General features: G+C 40.1%; 1 protein-coding gene across 1 annotated transcript in view; it reads left to right on the top strand.

Annotated features, from left to right (window-relative positions):
- The window catches only part of myo1d (myosin 1D), a 126520-nt gene that overhangs the window by 29705 nt on the left and 73178 nt on the right, over window positions 1-23637 (top strand). The window contains exons 4-13 of the mRNA XM_034107571.2: window positions 2564-2772; window positions 3391-3484; window positions 5550-5715; window positions 5834-5887; window positions 6164-6259; window positions 6958-7074; window positions 8009-8212; window positions 8612-8757; window positions 8957-9071; window positions 9601-9771. Coding sequence (XP_033963462.1) covers window positions 2564-2772; window positions 3391-3484; window positions 5550-5715; window positions 5834-5887; window positions 6164-6259; window positions 6958-7074; window positions 8009-8212; window positions 8612-8757; window positions 8957-9071; window positions 9601-9771 — 1372 coding nt within the window. The remainder of the gene's footprint in view (window positions 1-2563; window positions 2773-3390; window positions 3485-5549; window positions 5716-5833; window positions 5888-6163; window positions 6260-6957; window positions 7075-8008; window positions 8213-8611; window positions 8758-8956; window positions 9072-9600; window positions 9772-23637) is intronic.

A 23637-nucleotide genomic window follows, 5' to 3' on the forward strand; every position in this document is an offset into this window, starting at 1 on the left:
TATATATATATTTCCTTTTTTTCCTCACTCAAATTAATAATTAACAAAGTACAAAAAACAAATAATAACAAAAAAAACAAAATCAATAAGAATTCTCCGATTTTTTTATCTGGCAATGGCTTCAAACCCACAATCACAAACACTGTACGTGGGTCTGTTAGGACCGTTTTGGAATAATCTGCGTTTGGCTCTGTTTGCAAGGCAGCGGCAGAAGTTTGGCAGCTGTGAAGAAAGAGGCCATTCTTCTGTTGAGAGGAACTGGGCTCCTAGTTTCTCTTTGGAGAGGAAGGAAGTCAGGCAGGCGGGCGGGCCTGAGGCTGGGGAGAGAGACGGAGATCAAAAGATTGTGTGATTTAGAGAGAGATGGGCACAGAAAGTGAGATAGGGCTACTCTGTACCTTTTAAAAATATGTCCATGTCAGAAAAATACGACCATATAAATAGTTGTCATGACTATGGAAGTTTATTTATATAGCACTCGTCGTCACACAAACCAACCTGCATTCTGCACACATGCAGGCAGGGGTCATTTGTATACCATCCTTAACAATAGGCATTCATCTGCTGCTGTAATAAACGACTCTCCTCTGGTTACAGTCTGTGCACCATATTGGAACCTGGCTGCAGGGTTTATCCTCCATTCAGTCATCATCAGGGCCAACACGGCTGTTTGGTCATCAGGTTTGGCTCACAGTTTAAAATGCATCTTAGCGATGTTGGATTGGGTTGAAGTCCAAACAGGAAAACACGTCTTATAGAACTGGCTTTGTGCATGGAGGACATTGTCATTTGAAACCGGAAAGGGACAACATACTCATTCTGTTGACATAAAGTTGGAAGCTCACTATTGTTTATATCTCATTGTATGTTACAGCACTCACACAATTGAAGGAAGAAGAGTTGATCTTGTCCCTCAATACAGCATCGGTGTCAGATATATTGACTCCCTTATTGACCGTGTTAGAGGTTTTGAAAAAGGCTTTGAGCTAGCAACATGCAAACTGAAAGATAGCAACATGCAAACTGAAAGATAGCAACATGCAAACTGAAAGATAGCAACATGCAAACTGAAAGATAGCAACATGCAAACTGAAAGATAGCAACATGCAAACTGAAAGATAGCAACATGCAAACTGAAAGATAGCATCATGCAAACTGAAAGATAGCAACATGCAAACTGAAAGATAGCAACATGCAAACTGAAAGATAGCAACATGCAAACTGAAAGATAGCAACATGCAAACTGAAAGATAGCAACATGCAAACTGAAAGATAGCAACATGCAAACTGAAAGATAGCATCATGCAAACTGAAAGATAGCAACATGCAAACTGAAAGATCGCAACATGCAAACTGAAAGATAGCAACATGCAAACTGAAAGATAGCAACATGCAAACTGAAAGATAGCAACATGCAAACTGAAAGATTGTAACATGCAAACTGAAAGATAGCAACATGCAAACTGAAAGATAGCAACATGCAAACTGAAAGATAGCAACATGCAAACTGAAAGATAGCAACATGCAAACTGAAAGATAGCAACATGCAAACTGAAAGATAGCAACATGCAAACTGAAAGATAGCAACATGCAAACTGAAAGATAGCAACATGCAAACTGAAAGATAGCAACATGCAAACTGAAAGATTGTAACATGCAAACTGAAAGATAGCAACATGCAAACTGAAAGATAGCAACATGCAAACTGAAAGATTGTAACATGCAAACTGAAAGATAGCAACATGCAAACTGAAAGATAGCAACATGCAAACTGAAAGATTGTAACATGCAAACTGAAAGATAGCAACATGCAAACTGAAAGATAGCAACATGCAAACTGAAAGATAGCAACATGCAAACTGAAAGATAGCAACATGCAAACTGAAAGATAGCAACATGCAAACTGAAAGATAGCAACATGCAAACTGAAAGATAGCAACATGCAAACTGAAAGATAGCAACATGCAAACTGAAAGATAGCAACATGCAAACTGAAAGATTGTAACATGCAAAATTGTGCCGTTGGACAGATTAAAACATCAACTCACAATATATATGGCTTATTTACCAATGTAAATGTCAGATACATTTTTTTAAAGTGGCAAATGTTAAGCTGGTTATACAGTTATTGAAATACAATTTCACTTGTGATTCAATTGATTTGTTTCCTTTTAGGAAGTTGCTGCATAATGATGAGTTTAAGTGACACACTTCCCAGTCAGTGTGGTGTTGCTTTGTATCGGAATGATTTTTAATGCAATTGACATTTTTTTATTAGAATTTCCTTTTTTCAAATAGTTTCTGGTAATTGCTTGATGCTGGATTCTACAAAAGTATTGACTGATGCTTAACGTTTTAAAGCAGTAGTTTTGTAAATAAAAAAAGTATTTTATTCCTTCTCTGGCAGAGTTTGATTATAAATTCATCCCAAAATATAAATGCTTATAAATGAAGACAGAAAAGTCAATGAGTAAATTCGCCTGCTTAAACACAAACACAAGACAAGTAGAAGGACATTGAACATTTGATAAAACCACTAAAAAGCCACGTTGTGTTCCCTCAGGTTTGAGAAGGGGAGGATCTACACCTACATCGGGGAGGTGGTGGTGTCCGTCAACCCGTACCGTGCCATGAACATCTACGGCCGCGACATGGTGGAGCAGTATAAGGGCCGCGAGCTGTACGAGAGGCCCCCCCACCTGTTCGCCATCGCTGACGCTGCTTACAAGGCCATGAAGAGGAGGAACAAAGACACTTGTATTGTCATCTCAGGTAACACAGAAAGCCCCCTGCATGGGCCGCACCAAGAGAACAAGGATGTGTTACTCTCTCCACATTTCACAAGGAACGACAAGTCAAGGAACACATTTCTTCCCTTTTTTTCTTGTCTTTATTTTACAAAATATAAAAAAACACTGTAATCCTCCTTTATTTCCTCTTATACTCCGGTGTTATCTCTCCTGACCGATGTTCTGGAGCAAATGTCCTGAACATATTAATATAACCTCTGACCTTTGTTAAGTTAATAAAAGATGTTCTTATGTGGATATAAGCTGTGCTGGAGAAGCCATGCAGAGGATGCAGCACCACTTAGTGGTCAGAAGGGGGAACTGCGCATCTTAATAGCATGGTTCATGCATCCATACCCAGACACAAATATAGTTTGGTCTATTAACTCACTTCAAAATAAAAGTGATGTTGTATACTGAAACATGTTTGTGCAACACAGTATCGTTTTTAAAGAATGACGCAACAAATCAGGCTCTGGGCATGGGTCTGTTCAAGTTTTAATATTCATTCATTTAGAAAGCAAACTGCCTAAAAATGACTACTGAAATAAAAATGGATACTTTTAAAGACACACTGTACTGAGTATTGTTTTCATTGCAGGGGAAAGTGGAGCCGGAAAGACAGAAGCCAGCAAGTACATAATGCAATACATTGCTGCTATCACCAATCCCAATCAGAGGGCTGAAGTTGAAAGGTGAGCTGCTGCTGCTGCTCTTGACCCGGTTAACTCGCACTGAAAAGACCGTACACAGGCTTGGTTTGGTGACTAAATATTATGGGATGGGGAGTGGGTACGGAGGAGTTTTTCTTTGAATTCTTAAAATGGAGTTGTTATGCATGGTTAACCACAAAAACAGTCATACAAATCAAAGAATACATTGGATAATACATTGGATAATAAAAAATAAAAAGTCATTTCAAACCTGTCTCAAAATCCACCAAAGAATGTTCAGCAATAATCCTCTTCCTCAAATGAGAGTTTCTAGCTGCAGCAAAAGGTCTATTTTAGTACATACATATGAAAGAGCTTCATATCTCATTCTTAATTATCTATTTTCTAGGTCACATTTCTTATCTTGCATTTATGGTTGATAGAAGCAAGTCATATTCCACAAATGATTACTGCCACGTATCAACGTCTCAGCTATTAAACCATATGATCCATAACTGACAGCCCACACAAAGTTAAGGTCAGGAATAAAGTGTCTGGGTATCATTTGGGTCACAGGCCAGCCAGTCTTTATGTGACAGGAGCAATATGTGTTATGTTATGTATGTTTTTATTCTTAACAGTATTGCAATATCCATTTCACTGTATAATATATTTTAAACAATAAAAAACGTTCTATACTCTTACCAGCTAAGTCTACACTTTACAGCTATTCGGACAAAAGCAATACAGTGTTATCAAGGTTCAAGAGAGTTTTTAGATTAGATGATATAGTTTCAATGGTATCATTAGCCTTCAAGTTATGAAACCTGGTAAATAAAAAGCCAGACATTTCTGAGCAAATAAACGCCTCTTTCAAAAGAGGTTTTTAACAGAATGACAGATTTTAGACATTGTGTACATGGAGGCAGATCAATCAGTCTTTCTAACTTCTACTGACTACTCCCAGTGTATTGTCCGTTATCTTTGTGAGTTAGGTATCAGCTAAGATTGTTGCTCGTCCCTCTCAGGTATTAGTGGGTCTCCGGGGAATGCTTTGCCACGGTTTGCTAGAGGACACACATTTAAAAACTCCAGCTGCACCTGGGCAAATATCACATACAGACACTGAAACAACACATCTGTCTGAATTTATACATGTAGTTTTCTGTTTTAATAACTCTGTACATGGTGATATATTTTTAACCTGCATTATTCTATTTGTTGTCCACTTGAGGGCAGCAGAACAAGCTATTAACACAACAATGGCACATCACTTTATTGTCCACCAATTACAGGACATGGAAATGTGTCTTTGGCCCTGGCATATAAGGCCACACATACCATAAACACACACACAGTAGGGAATATACAAAGTGCAACACAACAATGCATTTAAAAAGTGGAGGTGACCATGTGGCAGTTATGCAATTAAGTCACATTAGTGCCTATGCTTTCCAGCAATATTTAAAAATAAATGAGTAAATGTACATGACAAAATGATGGTCTTGGTTTTCGCAATTGTGTCCTGAAATGTGCTTAGGGATAAGTTTCGATCAGATGTGAATGTGGAAGGATCATCATGTTATAAAGTTGATATTGTTAACAAGCTGTTAACTATTAAGGTTTAAAGCAGGGGTGTCAAACTCAAGGCCCGGGGGCCAAATCCGGCCCGCCACTTCATTTTATGTGGCCCACAAGAGCTTGCAAAGAATATAATAAGTTTATTATAATGTTACGTGCCGCTTTACAGGAGAACGTTGCCCATAAATTACATGTCCCACAATACATCTCATTTTGTGACATGCGCACTGAAGAGACTTGCAATGATTTGCCCTAGACTTCTGCTTTTAGACGTAGTTAATTATGAAGTTATTACCCTATCCGATAATAATCCAATGCAGAGGAAATATTGTAAAATGATACATTATTTTATATTTATTATCTATGTATATATAGTCTTAAAGTTACCACCGGCCCTTTGAGTGCAACCATAATTCTAATGTGGCCCGCGATGAAATTGAGTTTGACATCCCTGGTTTAAAGTAAAAGGCTGCAATGAAACATGTGGCCGACGTCTTAACCTGTTCCATCGTCCTGCCTTACACAGGGTGAAAAACATGCTGCTTAAATCCAACTGTGTCTTGGAGGCCTTCGGGAACGCCAAGACCAGCCGCAACGACAACTCCAGCCGCTTCGGCAAATACATGGACATCAACTTCGACTTCAAGGGGGACCCCATCGGAGGCCACATCAACAACTACCTTCTGGAGAAGGTATTGGACATGGCTCTAAATGAAAGTGTCATAATCCCAACAAATGGGAATAATGGCTTGTTTGATGCTCCGGGTGGCTTTAAAACGGCTGTTATGTAATGCTCCACTTTGTCCACAGTCCAGGGTCATTTTCCAACAGGAAGGAGAGAGGAGCTTTCATTCATTCTACCAGGTACATATGTAAAGAGCATTTGTACAGTATGTGTTTGTTAATCATGCAAATGACTGAACTCACAACCAGGAAATATGAATCCACGAGTCATCAAGGGGCCTTTTGTACCTACATGTAGGAGCTCGATGAATTGAAAATGAATAAGCCATATGTATTGGATGTACAGTCATTACATTCAAATAACATGGATATGCCAATGACTTTAATGATTCAAAAAGTCAAGAAGGGGGCTGTGTGTATGTTGTCAGTAATAATGTATGTTTTGTCCCCCCCCAGCTGCTCAAAGGAGCTCCAGATTCCCTGTTACGTTCTATTCACATCAAAAAGGACGCGACAGCCTACAACTACATCAAAGTTGGAGGCCAAATCAAGGTACTTCTTAAAGTTTAACTTACATTCTAACAAAAGTACAAGTAGCAAAGAATGAAAACCAGAGAACAAAAGTCTGAGAGTGTGAGTTAGTTTTCAGTGATATGGATGCAATCAGACACACCACTTACACGCAGATGTGTTTCCTCACCACAGCTTACAGATTGTATTAAAGAAAACGGTACAAAATGCATGCATTGCTTGTAAAGAGATCATTCCCGTAATCATCATCCTGTTACTGTACAGAGGAGTGCTTTTGATGTAGACCTCAGCTTCGTGCCACAGTCTGTGCATGAGTTAATGAGTTGGAACAAATCCACTTGACAGCAACACAACAACAGCCTGACGCAATGGAATACAACTCAACCAAACAGCTGAGGTAGCGGTTTATACACTGTGCCTCAGCGGCTCCTGTTCTATAGCCAAGCATCACAGTGGAGCAGCAGTTTCTAATGCCATTAACTGTGGGGAAATGGCATCCCTGCTAGTTTGAAAGGGACAGGAAAAGACTGGCTCTGGGACAAAACACTTTGATCCATGTTTATATTTGTTTAAGCAAGATACATTTTTTAAAAGACAACATGTTCTTAATTTGAAATCTTACTTGACATTACAATGATAAATCCAATCAACGTTAACACTGTTTACTTTCAGTATTTAGTTTGAATCCTTCTCCAACATTTCCCGTTCTCTCTCTGTAGTCTTCTATCAACGATGGCGCTGATTTCAAAGCTGTGGCTGATGCCATGAAAGTGATCGGTTTCACAGGGGATGAGATTCAGACTGTTTACAAGATCCTGGCCACCATCCTACATCTGGTAATACCCGCTCAAGTCTCACGCCAGCTGAGTCCCAATATGGGAGATACTGTGTTTTGATTTGAGAGAAATGAGAGCCATATTGGCAAAGTGGGCCAGCATGCTTGCCAGGATAGTAAGTGTATGGATTTGAAATAGAACACATTTGTTTACTCTTTTGTTTGTTTTTGACACTGGGTACTATTTCCAATGCAAAAGCGGCTCATTAAAAAAAAAAAAGATACATATATATGGTCTATAAGGGTCTAGAATTTCCTGAGAATTTCCTTGGCTATTTCTGGTATACAGCTATATTATTTCGTACTGACTATAGAGAAACTAGAAGGAAACTATTGGAGTATTATTAGTCATTTTGACTTTATAAACAGTTTTCAAAGCAATTCATTTGAATAAGTGATATGTAGAAAACAGTGAACAGTCATTATTTGCCTGCAGTAAAAAAAATGCAGCTAAACGGTTGTTCACTGTATAAAATACTCTCTTGTTTACTTTAGTTTTTATAATTTATTTGCAATTTTAACTATCTAAAGAATTTCCGCTGTTACTGTATCGTTATCCTTTTCCAGGAACCTTCCTTTTTGTGAAATGTCCCTATTCTCTTGTTTTGCCTTCAGAAGATGGATACCCCTTTTGTATCTGTATCTTTATGCTGGAACAGAAGCACCTAGCCTGACATCATTTGTACACAGACAACAATGTCAAAGTTACACATTTGCTATTATGGAGATTCACAAATGGCCACAGCCAGTCATGCCGTTTCCCGGCTACATGCTAAGCTTAGCGAATCACTGCCTCGTATTTAGTGACATACATTAAACTGGTATCAATCTGTTCATCAAACTCTGTGGCAAGAACGCACATTTGTGTTTTCCAAAAGGATGAACTACACCTTATGCACTGCCGAATAATCCATGCGTTGTGTCTTCTCTTCTAGGGCAACCTGACATTCGGGGTGGACGGAGATGTGACTTTGATAGAGAACACAAAGCTGGTGGCTGTGTTTAGCGACCTGCTGTCAACCAAAGAAGAAAACGTGGAGAAGGCCATGCTGTACCGTACCGTGGCCACGGGCCGGGACGTCATCGAGAAGCAGCACACGATGCAGGAGGCCAGCTACGGACGGGACGCTTTGGCCAAGGTAACTGTTTGATAGTTAATTACATGTTGTTGGTCTGTTGTCCAGCAGTACTGCACACAACACTTTCTCTGTATTTGGCCGTACACAAAGAGGGGAAAACACAACCAGCTGATGGCGAGGGGTTGTGACATTTCACCAAGCGCTTGGCGATAGTTTCACTGCAATTCACACTAATTCACACAAGCATGAGTCACAATGTTGTGACTCCAGACAGAGGCTGGAGACTGTGGAGGAGGACATGTATGTAGGCGGTTTCTAAACCAGCACTGTGGGCTGTGAACAAAGGTCTGACTCACTCAATGACCCATCTGTGCTGTAGTCCTCTCTGCCCTTGAGCAATGCACTTGTTCACCAGCCAATTAGTCTCATGAACCTGTTTTCATATTGTGTCGTCTTTAGGCCATGTACGAGCGACTGTTCTGCTGGATAGTGGGACGAATCAATGACATCATCGAGGTGAAAAACTACGACGCCAGAGTCCACGGGAAGAACACCGTCATCGGGGTGCTGGACATCTACGGGTTTGAGATTTTCCAGAACAACAGGTTAGCACGAGACACACTATTCCACCAAAACAATAAGCATCAAAACATCTGCATCCTTTCTAACAGAATGTTACGTTTCTGTCTGTATTTATTAGATTTTCTTGGTTGTAACAAAGACAACAAAGATCGCATTTCTCCATATTGAATTAGAAATGTATTCCGATGCACGCATAACATTCAATCCCCTCTATTTCTTTAGCTTTGAACAGTTCTGCATCAACTACTGTAATGAAAAGCTGCAGCAACTGTTCATCCAGCTGGTGCTAAAGCAGGAACAGGAAGAGTATCAACGAGAAGGCATCCCATGGAAACATGTAAGGGGGATTTTTATTTTTATTTTGTTATGCTTAGTTGCATCACTTTGCATTTCCAATGCCAAATATTGAAAGAACACAGAGCGGGGGAGTGGAGGGACATTTTGTTAGCCGACCTGGACATTTGCTTCACAAGGGCTTCCTCATCAAAAAGCAATGGGATTTTTTCATTGGATTTAAGAATATTTCAAAAGATCAGAACATTTGTGAGCGGTGTTTTACTGATAGCTTGTGTTTATCAAATGTATTAAACAGGCGTTTAACCCTAACATGTTAAAAAAACTGTTGACCTCAAGACGAGATAAACCGATGTGGTAAAATGCTAACTCATTTTTGGGTTTTAGGAATCATTCCTTCACCACTTTATTGTCTTATTCTTTCCAAAAAGCTTTGACTTTCTCGAGTCACAAAGATTTCAGGAAATTAGTTTCACTGCTTCTTTTATTATCTTGTCAAAGTGTACAGCCTGCAGTATATTTCTGTCACTTTGACACAGTGTGACTTTTATTCTCCTGCCTTCTGTTATCAGATTGATTACTTCAATAATCAGATCATAGTGGACTTGGTGGAGCAGCAGCATAAGGGCATCTTCTCTGTGCTGGACGAGGCCTGTATGAATGTGGGCAAAGTCACAGACGAGGTTTTCCTCCAGGGACTCAACGGCAAGCTGGCCAAACACGCCCACTACACCAGCCGCAAGGTAGGAATCACTATTACAACATGACCTATCCTTTAGATCAGGGGTTCTCAAAGTTTTGATGAGTGAGGGCCAATGTAGGTACCCAATATTGGATTGAGGGCCGCCCAAGAAAAAACGGAACCTAAAATAATTCCAAAACAAATCCTTTCTTTATTGTACTAACCAATTACCGCAACTCGCGAGATGCCTAGTTGCCATGCAACCAGTAGTCTAGCAAACTTTCCACAAGCTGTCATTCATAATTTAGGAATGACAACCCAGGGGGCGCAGTTTTACCATTCTTAAATTCCATTCTAATTCTTACTACATACAACCATGGAGGATTAAAATATAACGCATGCATTTCAGCGTGTCACATTAACTATCGCGGGCCGCCAGAAACATTTCCGAGGGCCGCTATTGGCCCGCGGGCCGCACTTTGAGAACCCCTGCTTTAGATATACTAATAGAGAGGACTTGACTTGAGCTAAACCGTCTCTTAGGCTTAGCTAAAGCTCAAATGCTGCTTAGCCTTCTTACCGTGTTATAATGGGTTTTTAAATGTTTTCTTTATTTGTATCTGTATCACACAACATACTAATTTCTTCATATTCCCTTTAACATTCACCATGTACACTTAACCACTTTACAATACTTCTGACACTGAAGACTGACATCAAGAAAACCCCAGTGTTTCAATTGGAGCTGCAGCAATATGTCAATTAATGTGTCCTTTGGTGGAAAATAAATGAGGAACTATGTCAGTAATAAATCAGCCGTTTGGTAATTTACTATCCAAATAACCCAAATAAGATTTAAGTTCCTCAGATGTGAGAATGAATTTAATTCTTGACAACAATATAAACACATTTCATCTGAAACATCACCCATCTATTTTATTTGCAGCCCTAGTCTCACATATCATATTTGTTAAGTCTCTTACAGTCAACGTTTTGATTCACAGTTGAATTTATCACACATTCATGGCCATCATTTGCAAATATAATGAAACAAGCAAAACAATAAAATGAACAAAAGCCTTAATACAGACATCAATCAGTATATCATATTGTGCTGGTACAGGATGTGTCTGTAGTCATTTGAGAACACCAGAGGGCAGATTACAACGTGCAGTAAGTAGCCATTAGAGCCTGAACATGATCCTGTTAGTTTAATAATCAGGAAGGCTTACAGTCTAAATCACTCTAATGGGTCTGTAAGCTAGACAAAACACAAGCCAATTTACTCTACCCAGCTTCTGTCTGGGATCAGATGCCTCGGATAAGGTGAAAGTCACCGATCTGGGGTCAGTGTATTTCAGTCTCTCGGCAGATGTTAAACATGTAAATAGGTCATAAGTAGACTTTAAAACCCAAGTTTTAAAATGACTGCTGTTTCCTGTACGACCACAAGGGGGCATCATCTGTCAGAGAGAGAGAGAGAGAGAGTGAGTCTGACTCGACACTTTGCGATGATGTGATGTCACTTCCAGCCAATGGGAGTGTGTGGAGCTGCTGTGTTTATAACGGACGTTGTAGTGAGACAGGGAATGTATTTACTAATTTACGAGAATAACCAAGCAGAGAGCTGGGGAAAAGAGAAGGAGATGGTTATGCAGTGAAAAGTTAAAAATACTTAAAGCAACAGGCCACAGAGTGAGGCTTCCAGGAAAAGTACACGATCCCATGCAAAATTAAAGAGGCCCTATTATGCTTTTTGGGATATCCCTTTCCTGTAGTGTGTTATATAGGTTGTTGTGCATGTAAATGGTCTGCAAAGGCTCAAATCCCCCTCAAATCCCCCCGCCTGCCCGAAACACCTTAATTGGACTCCTTTGTTTACTTCTGCAACATAGTGACATCACTATGTAACAATCACACTTCTATTGGATAATACTCCAACACATTGTAGAAAAAAGCAGCCTGGGCTCTGATTTCAGACAGAGGGTGAAAAGAGGTGCTGCAGCACAGGGAGCATGAGAAAAATAAAGAGCTTTTTGAACATTAAAGCATGGAGACATGTCAGTAGATGCACACAAAAAAAGAGTTTGCTCAATGACAATGAACCTGTGAATAAAGCAAGTTTGAGTGGAGAGGAGGAAGACAGATTGTAAATGTGCTGCAGGGTTTATTGATCCATAAGGTTCCCTTTCACTTCTATCATCTGTGTGCCGTTATGTTCCTTGCAGCCCCCCCCCCAATCTGCCCTGCTCCCCTCGAGTCTAAAACACTTCTGGCTTTTAGCTTGAAACTTACAGTGTTCCAGCTGCTACTTCCTGAAACCAATATCAGTTTGAATCAATATTAACCCAAGACCCTTTTTCCCTGTACTGTCTGGAGTCCTGTTGCCAGGCAACATTAACATAATGGACTTTTTTGTCAAGAAGTAGTGTGGATTATTGGGGGCTTTAGTGGATCTCCAGGGTTTTTGGGGGGGTGGAACAGACGGTGTATTACCATTTTAAATAAACAGTCAGGGTTAATTGCGCTGAAGCTTAAGTGCAACGTTTATCTTGTCATTGTTTCAACAGACAGAGAAAACTCTTATAGGCACTCAATAAAGGTAATACAGGGTTTATAACAGTCATGTGGTTGTAAGCAGCTATAAGAACATCTTTTAACATTAAATGATGCACAGTATTTGTCCGCCTTTCGACCTTCTCCGAAGTCACAAATAATTTGGATAACCTTTCTACAATATCATTATTTGTGGTTTTACTTACACTAGCTTTTATTACAAAATACTAAAAGTAATAAAATATGTGTTGCATGAGAGAAACTATTATTTATGTTTTTTGTTATGAACTACAGGGGAACTGAGTTTTTCAGAAAACCTGAAACGATACTGTTACTTTCCATCGATGAGAGGAGAGAGAAGAGGATAGATATACGAGTAGAAATGATAGATAGAGAGAGAGAGATAGAGCTAGTATATAGAGAGTCGAGCGATGTAGGAACTATAGCTCTCTCTCCATCCTTTCGCCGCTCACTCCTCTCTCTCTCTCTCTAGAGATAGAGAGGAGTATAATATATAGAGAGAAATCTATATAAATAAATAAATATCAAAAATCAATACTTCTTATATTGGCAATGGATTGAAGGACTATGATTTAAACTAGTTCCCTTTTTAAGTGGAAGAATCACAGCTTCCCTTGTTCCTTCATTTTGGAGTACAGTAGCTTATTATCTCTGTTTTCCAATCCAAACTCACCAACCTCATTTCCAGCAGCAGCAGCCAGACGTTTTCAGTTAAAACGCTCCAGTGATCCCACCTCGCATTACCTTCCCAGCATAACAGGGCAGGTATTATATAGGCCAGAAACATCATTCTAAATGGAAGTCAATGTTGTGCCATGTCTTCTAAATGCAAATAAGCAAATTGAATACGCCTTAAAAAACTGCAAGAAGTATATAGCTTCACCAAAGTGGCCCAACATCTTCCATTAGCTTTCTTTTGAGTGGATTTTTACTTCTCAGTTTTTAAGCTGAGAGTGATGAAACAGTGCTACATACCGAATTATAGATTTAAACATACATTTTGTGAAAATGAAAATGATCAGAACTGCACATGTTATGCTATGCTATCATAAAAAAACTGTACCATGTTGTTTTGAGCCTAGACTGGAAGATAACTTTGCACGCTGATATCTTCACAAATAGTTGGCACGAATGTGTGATTTGAAAACAATTCTAAAGTTATAAATATATATAATTCTAACCAATAAAATATATTCACATGGTGACTTTAATGAAAAAGAAAATATCTCTAAATCCTTCAAAAAGATCTCATCACAAGGTTTCCCGTTTTCGAGAAAGGGATGCAAGCTAGGTGCAAACGCATACTTTAAATCAAACCTTGAGGTGATTTTTTTTTGTGAAGTTGATAAAACTCAATGAAGCAGAAATGGATTCGAGTGTCACTGCCAAGAAAAATGACAGATGCATAGGAAGTCTATTCTCGGAGATGTTCCTGTAACGCAATCTGAGCCGTCTCTCCAGCACTGAAATACTCCTTTTACTTTCACCCGTTCACTAGCCTCTGCATGTGCACAGTTAATCACACATGCAGGTTTAACACACTGAGGCACATGTTGCCACAGGCCGGACAAACACTTGATAACAAATCAAACGCAGAAGCAGTACGCTTTAGATTGCTGACACATGCCCTCTGCTGTGGCTGCTTCTCTGAGCTTCCTCATCTCCATATGTCATGTTGCTTTGCAGTCTGGTGATGAGAAATGATCTGTACTGGCTTCCAGGCTTCTCAGCCTTGTTGTAAATGAATCAGAAGCTTTTGATGCATGGGAGCCACAGGCTTGTTTACAGAGATGTCTTACCTAAAGGAAAGCTAGAAACTGATGTGGATGATGTTTTTTTCGCTGGTGCGATGGTGCAATTCAATCCAGCTGTTCCTAGATGTATTTCATCAGGTAGTGTATTCCAGACTCTTTACTTTAATCACACTGAAATGTAACATGTTTCATAAATGTTTTATTCTTGGTGACTGCAAGCTGTGTACTTGTCAACTTAAACTTGTTTTTGATGTCCTTTTTAATTCTCTTTTCGTCTTGTTACATGATTACAGATGTACAGATCCCTTCTGCCTCAAAGTTTTGTCTTTAGAGAACATCATTAAGACCACTATAATACAGTAACAGTATAAAGCGTCTGTAATCCGCATTTTTATATTGACAGTCAAACAAAGTACGATTATATGCAATGGGGTCGCTGGTAATCTCATCGGAGTTAATTATCAGCTGATAATTGATAATTGTGTCTTTTAGCTCTTTGTTTTGGTTTCACGTCACGTAGCTTAACTGTTTTGATTCTTTCTTGCTGCTCTGAACAGCAACAGAATTCAAGATATCATCTGTTCTATTTACAGCTTGTTTTGGCTGCCCTTAAGGGGGCAACATATTCATATAAATATAAAAGATTAGGACCTAGTAAGCTTGGGATTGCCAGAGAAGGGAAGGGAGATTAAAAAAGTATTGAGTGATGGAATCACTTTTCTTAATGGGATTTGTTTATTGTGCAGTATATCAGTCTTATCCTTTAATCGAAGATTAGCCGTAGCATCAACGTATGTTCGAGCTGACTGTAAAATCTTAAAAATAAATGATTAGATGGTTGCAATGTATTTGCTCATGTTCTTTTTATTTGACTCTGCCTTCCTGGCGTCTGTCATCCCGAACACTCTTCATGTTTATATTGCTTTGTTAGATAAAGGCCAAAGCAGTAACGTGCTAAGATGGATAAGTGTTATGTTAGTTTTACTCATAAGCAATGGCTACATGTAATGTGTTATTAACCCAATGTACTGTACTTAAAGGGGCCCTGTTATACATATTGGGGGTTTCCCTCTCCTGTAGTGTGTTGCATGTTTTTATGCATGTAAATGGTCTGCAAAGGCTAAAGTCCTCCAGAGGGAGTTTATCTCTTTTTACAACTTGTTATTGCTGCTTTTACTTTAAGTAAATCTCTGAGTACTTCGTCCACCAATGCCCATACAATAAGGGTGTAGCTCGATATTTAGTGTGTTAATATCCTGACAGCTGCCTCTTTGTGAATCCATCTCCTCATCTGTCGCCTGGATTTGTTCCTGTGGTAACTGCTGTGATTCTGATTCTGGTTATGAGACTGTCAGACGCTGCTCATCAGGAGGTCTGGCTCTAGCCCTCAGACTGTTGATGGCTGTTTACTCCAAATGGCAAGCAGGAGGGCACAGGTGACAAACAGGGTTTTTGGAGAAGTGATTACAGGGTCAGATATACAGTAGGGCAAAAAAGTATTTAGTCAGCCACCAATTGTGCAAGTTCTCCCACTTAAAAAGATGAGAGAGGCCTGTAATTGTCATCCTAGGTATACCTCATCTATGAGAGACAAAATGAGGGGGGAAAATCCAGAAAATCACTTTGTCTGATTTTTAAAGAATTTATTTGCAAATTATGGTGGAAAATAAGTATTTGGTCACTAACAAAAGTTCATCTCAATACTTTGTTATATACCCTTTGTTGGCAATGACAGAGGTCAAACGTTTTCTGTAAGTCTTCACAAGGTTTACACACACTGTTGCTGGTATTTTGGCCCATTCCTCCATGCAGATCTCCTCTCGAGCAGTGATGTTTTGGGGCTGTCGCTGGGCAACACGGACTTTCAACTCCCTCCAAAGATTTTCTATGGGGTTGAGATCTGGAGACTGGCTAGGCCACTCCAGGACCTTGAAATGCTTCTTACGAAGCCACTCCTTTGTTGCTCGGGCGGTGTGTTTGGGATCATTGTCATGCTGAAAGACCCAGCCACGTTTCATCTTCAATGCCCTTGCTGATGGAAGGAGGTTGTCACTCAAAATCTCACGATACATGGCCCCATTCATTCTTTCCTTTACACGGATCAGTCGTCCTGGTCCCTTTGCAGAAAAACAGCCCCAAAGCATGATGTTTCCACCCCCATGTTTCACAGTAGGTATGGTGTTCTTTGGATGCAACTCAGCATTCTTTCTCCTCCAAACACGTCTAGTTGAGTTTTTACCAAAAAGTTCTATTTTGGTTTCATCTGACCATATGACATTCTCCCAATCCTCTTCTGGATCATCTAAATGCTCTCTAGCAAACTTCAGACGGGCCTGGACATGTACTGGCTTAAGCAGGGGGACACGTCTGGCACTGCAGGATTTGAGTCCCTGGCGGCGTAGTGTGTTACTGATGGTAGCCTTTGTTACTTTGGTCCCAGCTCTCTGCAGGTCATTGACTCGGTCCCCCCGTGTGGTTCTGGGATTTTTGCTCACCGTTCTTGTGATCATTTTGACCCCACGGGGTGAGATCTTGCGTGGAGCCCCAGATCGAGGGAGATTATCAGTGGTCTTGTATGTCTTCCATTTTCTAATAATTGCTCCCACAGTTGATTTCTTCACACCAAGCTGCTTACCTATTGCAGATTCAGTCTTCCCAGCCTGGTGCAGGTCTACCATTTTGTTTCTGGTGTCCTTTGACAGCTCTTTGGTCTTGGCCATAGTGGAGTTTGGAGTGTGACTGTTTGAGGTTGTGGACTGGTGTCTTTTATACTGATAACGAGTTCAAACAGGTGCCATTAATACAGTTAACAAGTGGAGGACAGAGGAGGCTCTTAAAGAAGAAGTTACAGGTCTGTGAGAGCCAGAAATCTTGTTTGTTTGTAGGTGACCAAATACTTATTTTACAGAGGAATTTACCAATTCATTCATTAAAAATCCTACAATGTCATTTTCTGGATTTTTTTTTCTTTCTCATTCTGTCTCTCATAGTTGAAGTGTACCTAGGATGAAAATTACAGGCCTCTCATCTTTTTAAGTGGGAGAACTTGCACAATTGGTGGCTGACTAAATACTTTTTTTCCCCACTGTATGTTGGAGTGTCTAAATAATACAATATACAACCATTTCATCCACCAGTGAGAAGTCTACAAAGTAACATGTTTGATTCTGTCTGGAGGGACAGCTGAAGTGTCAGAGACAGTTTTGTGTGTCCTGTAAAGCTGTCTTCACACATTGGAAATTAGAAATTGAGTGGTACACTAAACAGTCAAATACAAGGCCTAGTTCATGGTGTAATAAAGCGATGCAGGGATGATATATTGTGTTAGGCTAATCCGTACATTTGCTTCACGGTGATTCTCTTAAAGAAGACATATTCAGCTCATTTTCAGGTCGGTATTTGTGTTTTGTGCCTCTACTGTGAAATGTTTACATGCTTCAATGTTCAGTGCTTTATTGTTTATCATACTCCATGTGATGCAGCACCTCTTTTCACCCTCTGTCTGAAACCAGAGCCCAGTCTGCTCTGATTGGTTAGCTGGCTAGCCCTGTGATTGGTCAACCCCTCAGAGATCAGAGAAGCGCGTTGGAGCGCTAGCTAATAGACGCGCTAGCTAATAGAAGCGCTAGCTAATAGAAGTGCTAGCTAATAGAAGCGCTAGCTAGAACATTTAAGAGCAAAGAAACCTATTCAACACAATACAGGAAAGCCCAAAAAACACAATAGGGCCTCTTTAACAAAAAGCCGATGGGACTTTTCAGATAGATTTTGGATTATTGTAGAAAATGTGACAAACAAGACATTTTGTTCAGCAATATAATCTTCACAAATGAACACTTCTGTTGTGATTTTTTAAAAGAACTACACCATTGTTCTAGTTTTTCAGTTGAGAAACCCTCTAGACAAAATAACCAGATAGATTTTTCCCTAATCCAATACATAATTGACCTAACAAATGAGGAGGTTTTTCCAAAAATGATTATTCTTTTTAAAGAATTATTTGGGCAACCAGTGCCTTTTATTGTGGAGACAGAATTGAAACGGAGAGACAGAGAGGACGACATGCGGCACATGATCCCAGGCTGCATTCAAAGCTAGGTCCTGTGCTTGGGACCCAAGTCCCAGTACATGGGCCGCCAGCTCATCCAATTTCTTCAGAAATGTTTTTAGAGATTTGGTGGTTTCAATGCAAACAACCTCCACAATTGCTAATATGAAGTGTTCCCGTCCCCTGGTTTCTGTGCTCTCTTTGCTGGTGTTAATATTCAGACAACTATTGTTAAAAAACGTCAGACCACTGTACAGCTTCCAGTGGACTGATCCGCTGATCCCCTCACCTCAATTTCAGAATCTCGCAAGTTTACCTTTGAATCATATCTACTTTTTATTCAGATATTTGTTCTTTAAACATTTGAATCATGATGTTCATACGGTATTTGAAGTGGAGGTTACACCTGGCTGCCACTGTCGTGTTCTGCTTCTCAGCCAACAAAGGCGATTTGACATTGAACTGTGGGTATTTTAGCCTTCAGTTACTTACAAATGTTTGAAGGTTTTTTATTCAATAAGTGAGTTGTGTACTTGGCCACTGCTGCAGCTTTTGTAGAACTTCATGGCCACACATGTCCTGAACACGCAGCTATTGCTTGAACAAAAGAATAATCAAAGCAGAGTGTGTCCTGTGCTTCAATTACTATAGTTAAAGTGGGTAGTGGCTGTGGAAGCCTGCTTTTTATCTGCAAATGTCATCTTAAGACAGGTCACAGTACTGAAAGCTGAAGGTGAAAATGCACAGAAGTATGTTATCATCACCTTCTGTTCATTTCTCTCGTCAGTCTCTCGCCTTCTCCCTCTCTTCACAATTGTCTTCCTGATTGTTCTCTGCAAATCTCTAAATCATATGTTCCTATCTCCACCCTCTGCTCGGTCTTGCCTTTGTCTTTATTATATTCATTAAAACTAACACCCTTGCCCTTGTTTTGTAACTACATATTCTACTCAAGCCAATTCCCTTTTTCCAAATGTGTCACCTTACCCTTTTTCTGACTTGGTCATTGTGCCTTAAATGTATTTCTACTTCCTTAAGTATTCTGTTGATTTGACTTTCAGTAATGTGAAGCTATGAAATTAGTCCAACTGAGTTTTTCAAAGTCTACGATGATGTCTTGTTTGTCAGCCATAAAATATAGGATATTCAGTTAAATATGATATTAAACAGAGAAGAGCAGGACATCTCCAAGTACGACTAAGAAAGGCATTTACTGCCATATTTCTTGAATGATTAGTTGAAAATGTAATCGATTATCAATCAATCTATCTATAGGATTTAAGAGAGTCTAAAACATTACTTGATTTGTCCACCAAACAGCCAGAAACCAACAATGATTAAAAAAAACTGAAAAAGCAACTTATTTAAGAGGCTGGTTACAAATCAAGTTCTGTCTTTTTTAAATTAATAAAGAACATGTTTATTGACATTCTTTTACATTTCTGAGATTAATAAACATTAACCAGTCAAATCTGGAATACATGTGTCCATGCTGTGTACTATAATATCTGTGAGGAATACATTCTCTTATATAAATAAGCTTGATAAATATTGGTATACGTTTATTGATCAATTATTGATCCTAAATTGTAATGCAATTGTTGTACAAGTGTCTCTGTCTGTTGGCAGGCACATCCTTATTTCCCTCCCTTTCTCATTCATTCTAACCTTGTTCTGTTTCTATTAGTGTGCCCTCCCTCCAACACACACACACACACACACACACACACACACACACACACACACACACACACACACACACACACACACACACCACCATCTCCATCACATCCTTATTTCCCTCCCTTTCTCATTCATTCTAACCTTGTTCTGTTTCTATTAGTGTGCCCTCCCTCCAACACACACACACACACACACACACACACACACACACACACACACACACACACACACACACACACACACACACACACACACCACCATCTCCATCACACCCTTGGACTTAACACTAGGCTGAATCCCAAACACAGAGGAGGTGCTAACATTAAAGCTGCCAAGATGTGTGTGTGTGTGTGTGTGTGTGTGTGTGTGTGTGTGTGTGTGTGTGTGTGTGTGTGTGTGTGTGTGTGTGTGTGTGTGTGTGTGTGTGTGTGTGTGTGTGTGTGTGTGTGTGTGTGTGTGTGGTGTGTGTGTGTGTGTGTGTGTGTGTGTGTGTGTGTGTGTGTGTGTGTGTGTGTGTGTGTGTGTGTGTGTGTGTGTGTGTGTGTGTGTGTGTGTGTGTGTGTTGTGTGTGTGTGTGTGTGTGTGTGTGTGTGTGTGTGTGTGTGTGTGTGTGTGTGTGTGTGTGTGTGTGTGTGTGTGTGTGTGTGTGTGTGTGTGTGTGTGTGTGTGTGTGTGTGTGTGTGTGTGGCTTCCAGCAGATGCAGGCTGTCTGTCTGACGGTGCATCTGTTTGTCTCGCTCTGTGTTTGTTTGTGTGCATTCATGTATTTGTTTTGCTGCAAGTGTGAGTCATAGTTATCCTCTGAAAATGTGATTGTGTTCTTAATTTCCACTTTAGTTATTTCCCTAATCTTGCCACAGTCAGATCTCCATACAGGCTGGAAATACAAATCTTGAGTGTTGAGACATTATCCCTGTCATTATCTCTAAAGCTAAATTATAACATTATTTATAATCTCACAAATAACATTTTCTCGTTATGTTTGCACATATCTGATGGAAAAACGTCAGGGAATATTACTGGAAGCACTTCAATGCTTCAGTAGGTTTCTAGACTTCCAGAAAGGTACATATTTATTGTATTCTCTTGGATCTGCCACAGTGGCCCGGTGTGGTTTGGATCCAGGCTTTGGATCTGAATCAAGGCTGACTGATTGATTTAGCTCTCCGATGTAAATCTGTCTGTTTCTAGGAGGCTTTTATTATGTTTGCCATATTTCCTCTTATGCAGAATTGTTCCTTCTGTCACTCTATTTGTCTTAGAGTCCTCCGATGAGTCACTCAATATTTCAACCAAAAGAGAGAGCAAACGTACTGTGATGGCTGATGGAAATAGCATTTAGGTGGAGAGGAATGTTGCTGTTAAAGTTTTGATTGTTGGCTTTTTTTTTTTTTCTTCAACAGTTTTTCGGCTTGATGCAATACTCTGTGGCCAAATGTATGTGGACACCAACACATTTCAACATTATGTTATTGTAGTAACGTCTTGTTCTAAAACCTTGATCATTATTCTGCTGTAATTCCGGCCTCTAAATATCTAGGAAGACTGTTCATGAGGTTTTCTTAAATGTAGCCAAACAAAATAAATAGGGTGTTATCCAAAGGATGTTGGATGGGTTTAAGGTCAGGATTTCTTATTGTAGCTATGGTATTGTCATGGTTGAAACAAGAACAAATCCAAACAAACTGTTTCAAAACTCGTATGGTCACTATTGTCTGCTGTAGCATTGGAGAAATCATTCTGAAAATGTTTGTTCAAGCTTGGAGCTAAATACAAGATGTGGGGAGACTAGCTTAGCATAAACACTTGAGACTAGGGAAAAACTAGCCTAGCTTTGTTTTAAAGTAAAAAAACCTGACCCTACCAGCACCTCACAGCATTACAGGTCTGTTTCGTTGCACTGAGGTTGCCAGGTTCGATGTCACTCTGTCTGTTCAGAGACAAAACCTTCGTATAGCTTTCTGTGCTATAGCTGGCTCAGAAATGATGACCGGATGGACAAATTGTTGTTCATCAGGAAACAATTTCAATTATCTTTACCAACTAGATACACTATGTTAAATTGTCAAGTTAGTAGCTAGACACAGGCTAGCTGTTTGCCACCACTTCCAGTCTCTATGCTAATTATGTTGAACCACTCCTTTATCTGTATTACCCTTCGGATATCAGTCTTTTTCTCCTCCTTGTTAAAATGAGTTTTATCTTGCTGCTGCCCTCTGCTATGCAGTGGCGTTTTCTCCCGGAGGCCAAGGGAAGCCAGGCTTCCCCTGTTTTTTTCGGATTGTAGTTAGCAATGGGATTTCTGAATAGGATTTAGGAAGATAGCTCGAAATAAGGTCAGTGGAAAACGAACCTGTTAGATAAATGCAAGTTTTGTTCAGTCGGATAATATCCACATATCTACCCTACCTTTATAATTTTCGAATTATAAATCTAATCGATAGAACTAGATAGATAGCGTCACTGCACCACTCTCACCGCCGTTAGAAAGTAGCAAGCAACTGAAGCAAGTGCAATTATGGAGGGTGGAGATTTGGAGTATTTACTCAAAAATAATTGTACTAAACTTCCGCTACAGCAGCAACAACAAATACAATCTGATGACAGGCCAATGCCCAAACTGGAGCTGTGTACAGCGAGGAAAAAAGGAGCGAATCGAACGTAAAACGTTAAAGGTCTCCTGATTTAGTTTGTGAATGAATGCTTATTAGAGGTTCGGCTGGAGAGTGCGTGCGGACCTGTCGGTTAGATAACAGGCGTGTGTAAGTCCTGCATCTGTATGATACAAATGTGTGTAAAATGATACCGGGTGCTGTAATCACTCATCTGGTTACGTTATTACATTGACCACCACACCCCCGACCCAAAAGAAAGGACGTATTATTGGCTTCCCCTAATTTTTTCGCCACGCTACTGGTGCTATGATATGCTAATCACGTCTCTCTCATTGGGATTGTTATGAGAGTACTGGATCCCAGAGGCGGATTTAGGATTGTAGGAGATCGGGGCTTAGCCCAGGAGTTGTTGGGGGGGGTGCAGGGGTAAAGTGCTATTTTTTTACAAGTGGGGGGTGGACCAAACATCCTTTAGGGGGGTCGTCGTCTCCTCTAGGGGGGTCCGGGGGCATGCTCCCCCGGGAAGATTTTTTTTTTTTTTTTTAAATATTGAAGTTAAAAGCATCAATCTGGTGCACTTTGAGAGCAACATTAACCCTACCTTAATAATACCTTAAAGGGGCCATATCATGCTATATATTGTAGGGCCATACCTATATAAAGTATATAAATAGTTTTTCTTTTTCAAAATACCAAACAGATCCTGCATTTTAGCCATGCCTCATTTCTCTCTATTTGCTCTTTCCAGCCCTGTTTTTGCAGGGGGCTGATTCTGTGAGCTGCACCACGCCCCCCTGCAGGAGAGGGGAGCGTGCTCTGAGATCAGCTGCTGGGCTGCAGCGGGGAGAAGAGGGGGAGAAAAAGAGATCTCCGTCCTCCGTGTTTTATTCTTATATTATTATATAGAGTCGTTATTCATTTGTTTTAAAGCTCAATAAATAACAAAGAAGACCTTTGACCGGCACTTTTCTAATTTTGTCCGGAATATTTAAACTTTAACGGACATGTTGACCGGCGAAAAAAAATCTAACTGAAACTCTCCCGCACGGTCCCCTCGTTCCTTGGAAGAGCCGGAGAGGAGGGTGTTTGTCATCTGCTGGTGGACTACCGGAGAGAATTACAGCGAGGGAGGGATTGCATTGAATTACAGCAGCGGGAGCAAACGCTTGCCTCGGGGAGGGAGAAAAAGAGCCAGAGCGGAGAATAAACAGAAGGGCAACCATGACAACCATGCGCGGGAAGTCTTCTTC

This window comes from Pseudochaenichthys georgianus, chromosome 19, assembly GCF_902827115.2.
Source record: "Pseudochaenichthys georgianus chromosome 19, fPseGeo1.2, whole genome shotgun sequence".
Classification (NCBI taxonomy): domain Eukaryota; kingdom Metazoa; phylum Chordata; class Actinopteri; order Perciformes; family Channichthyidae; genus Pseudochaenichthys; species Pseudochaenichthys georgianus.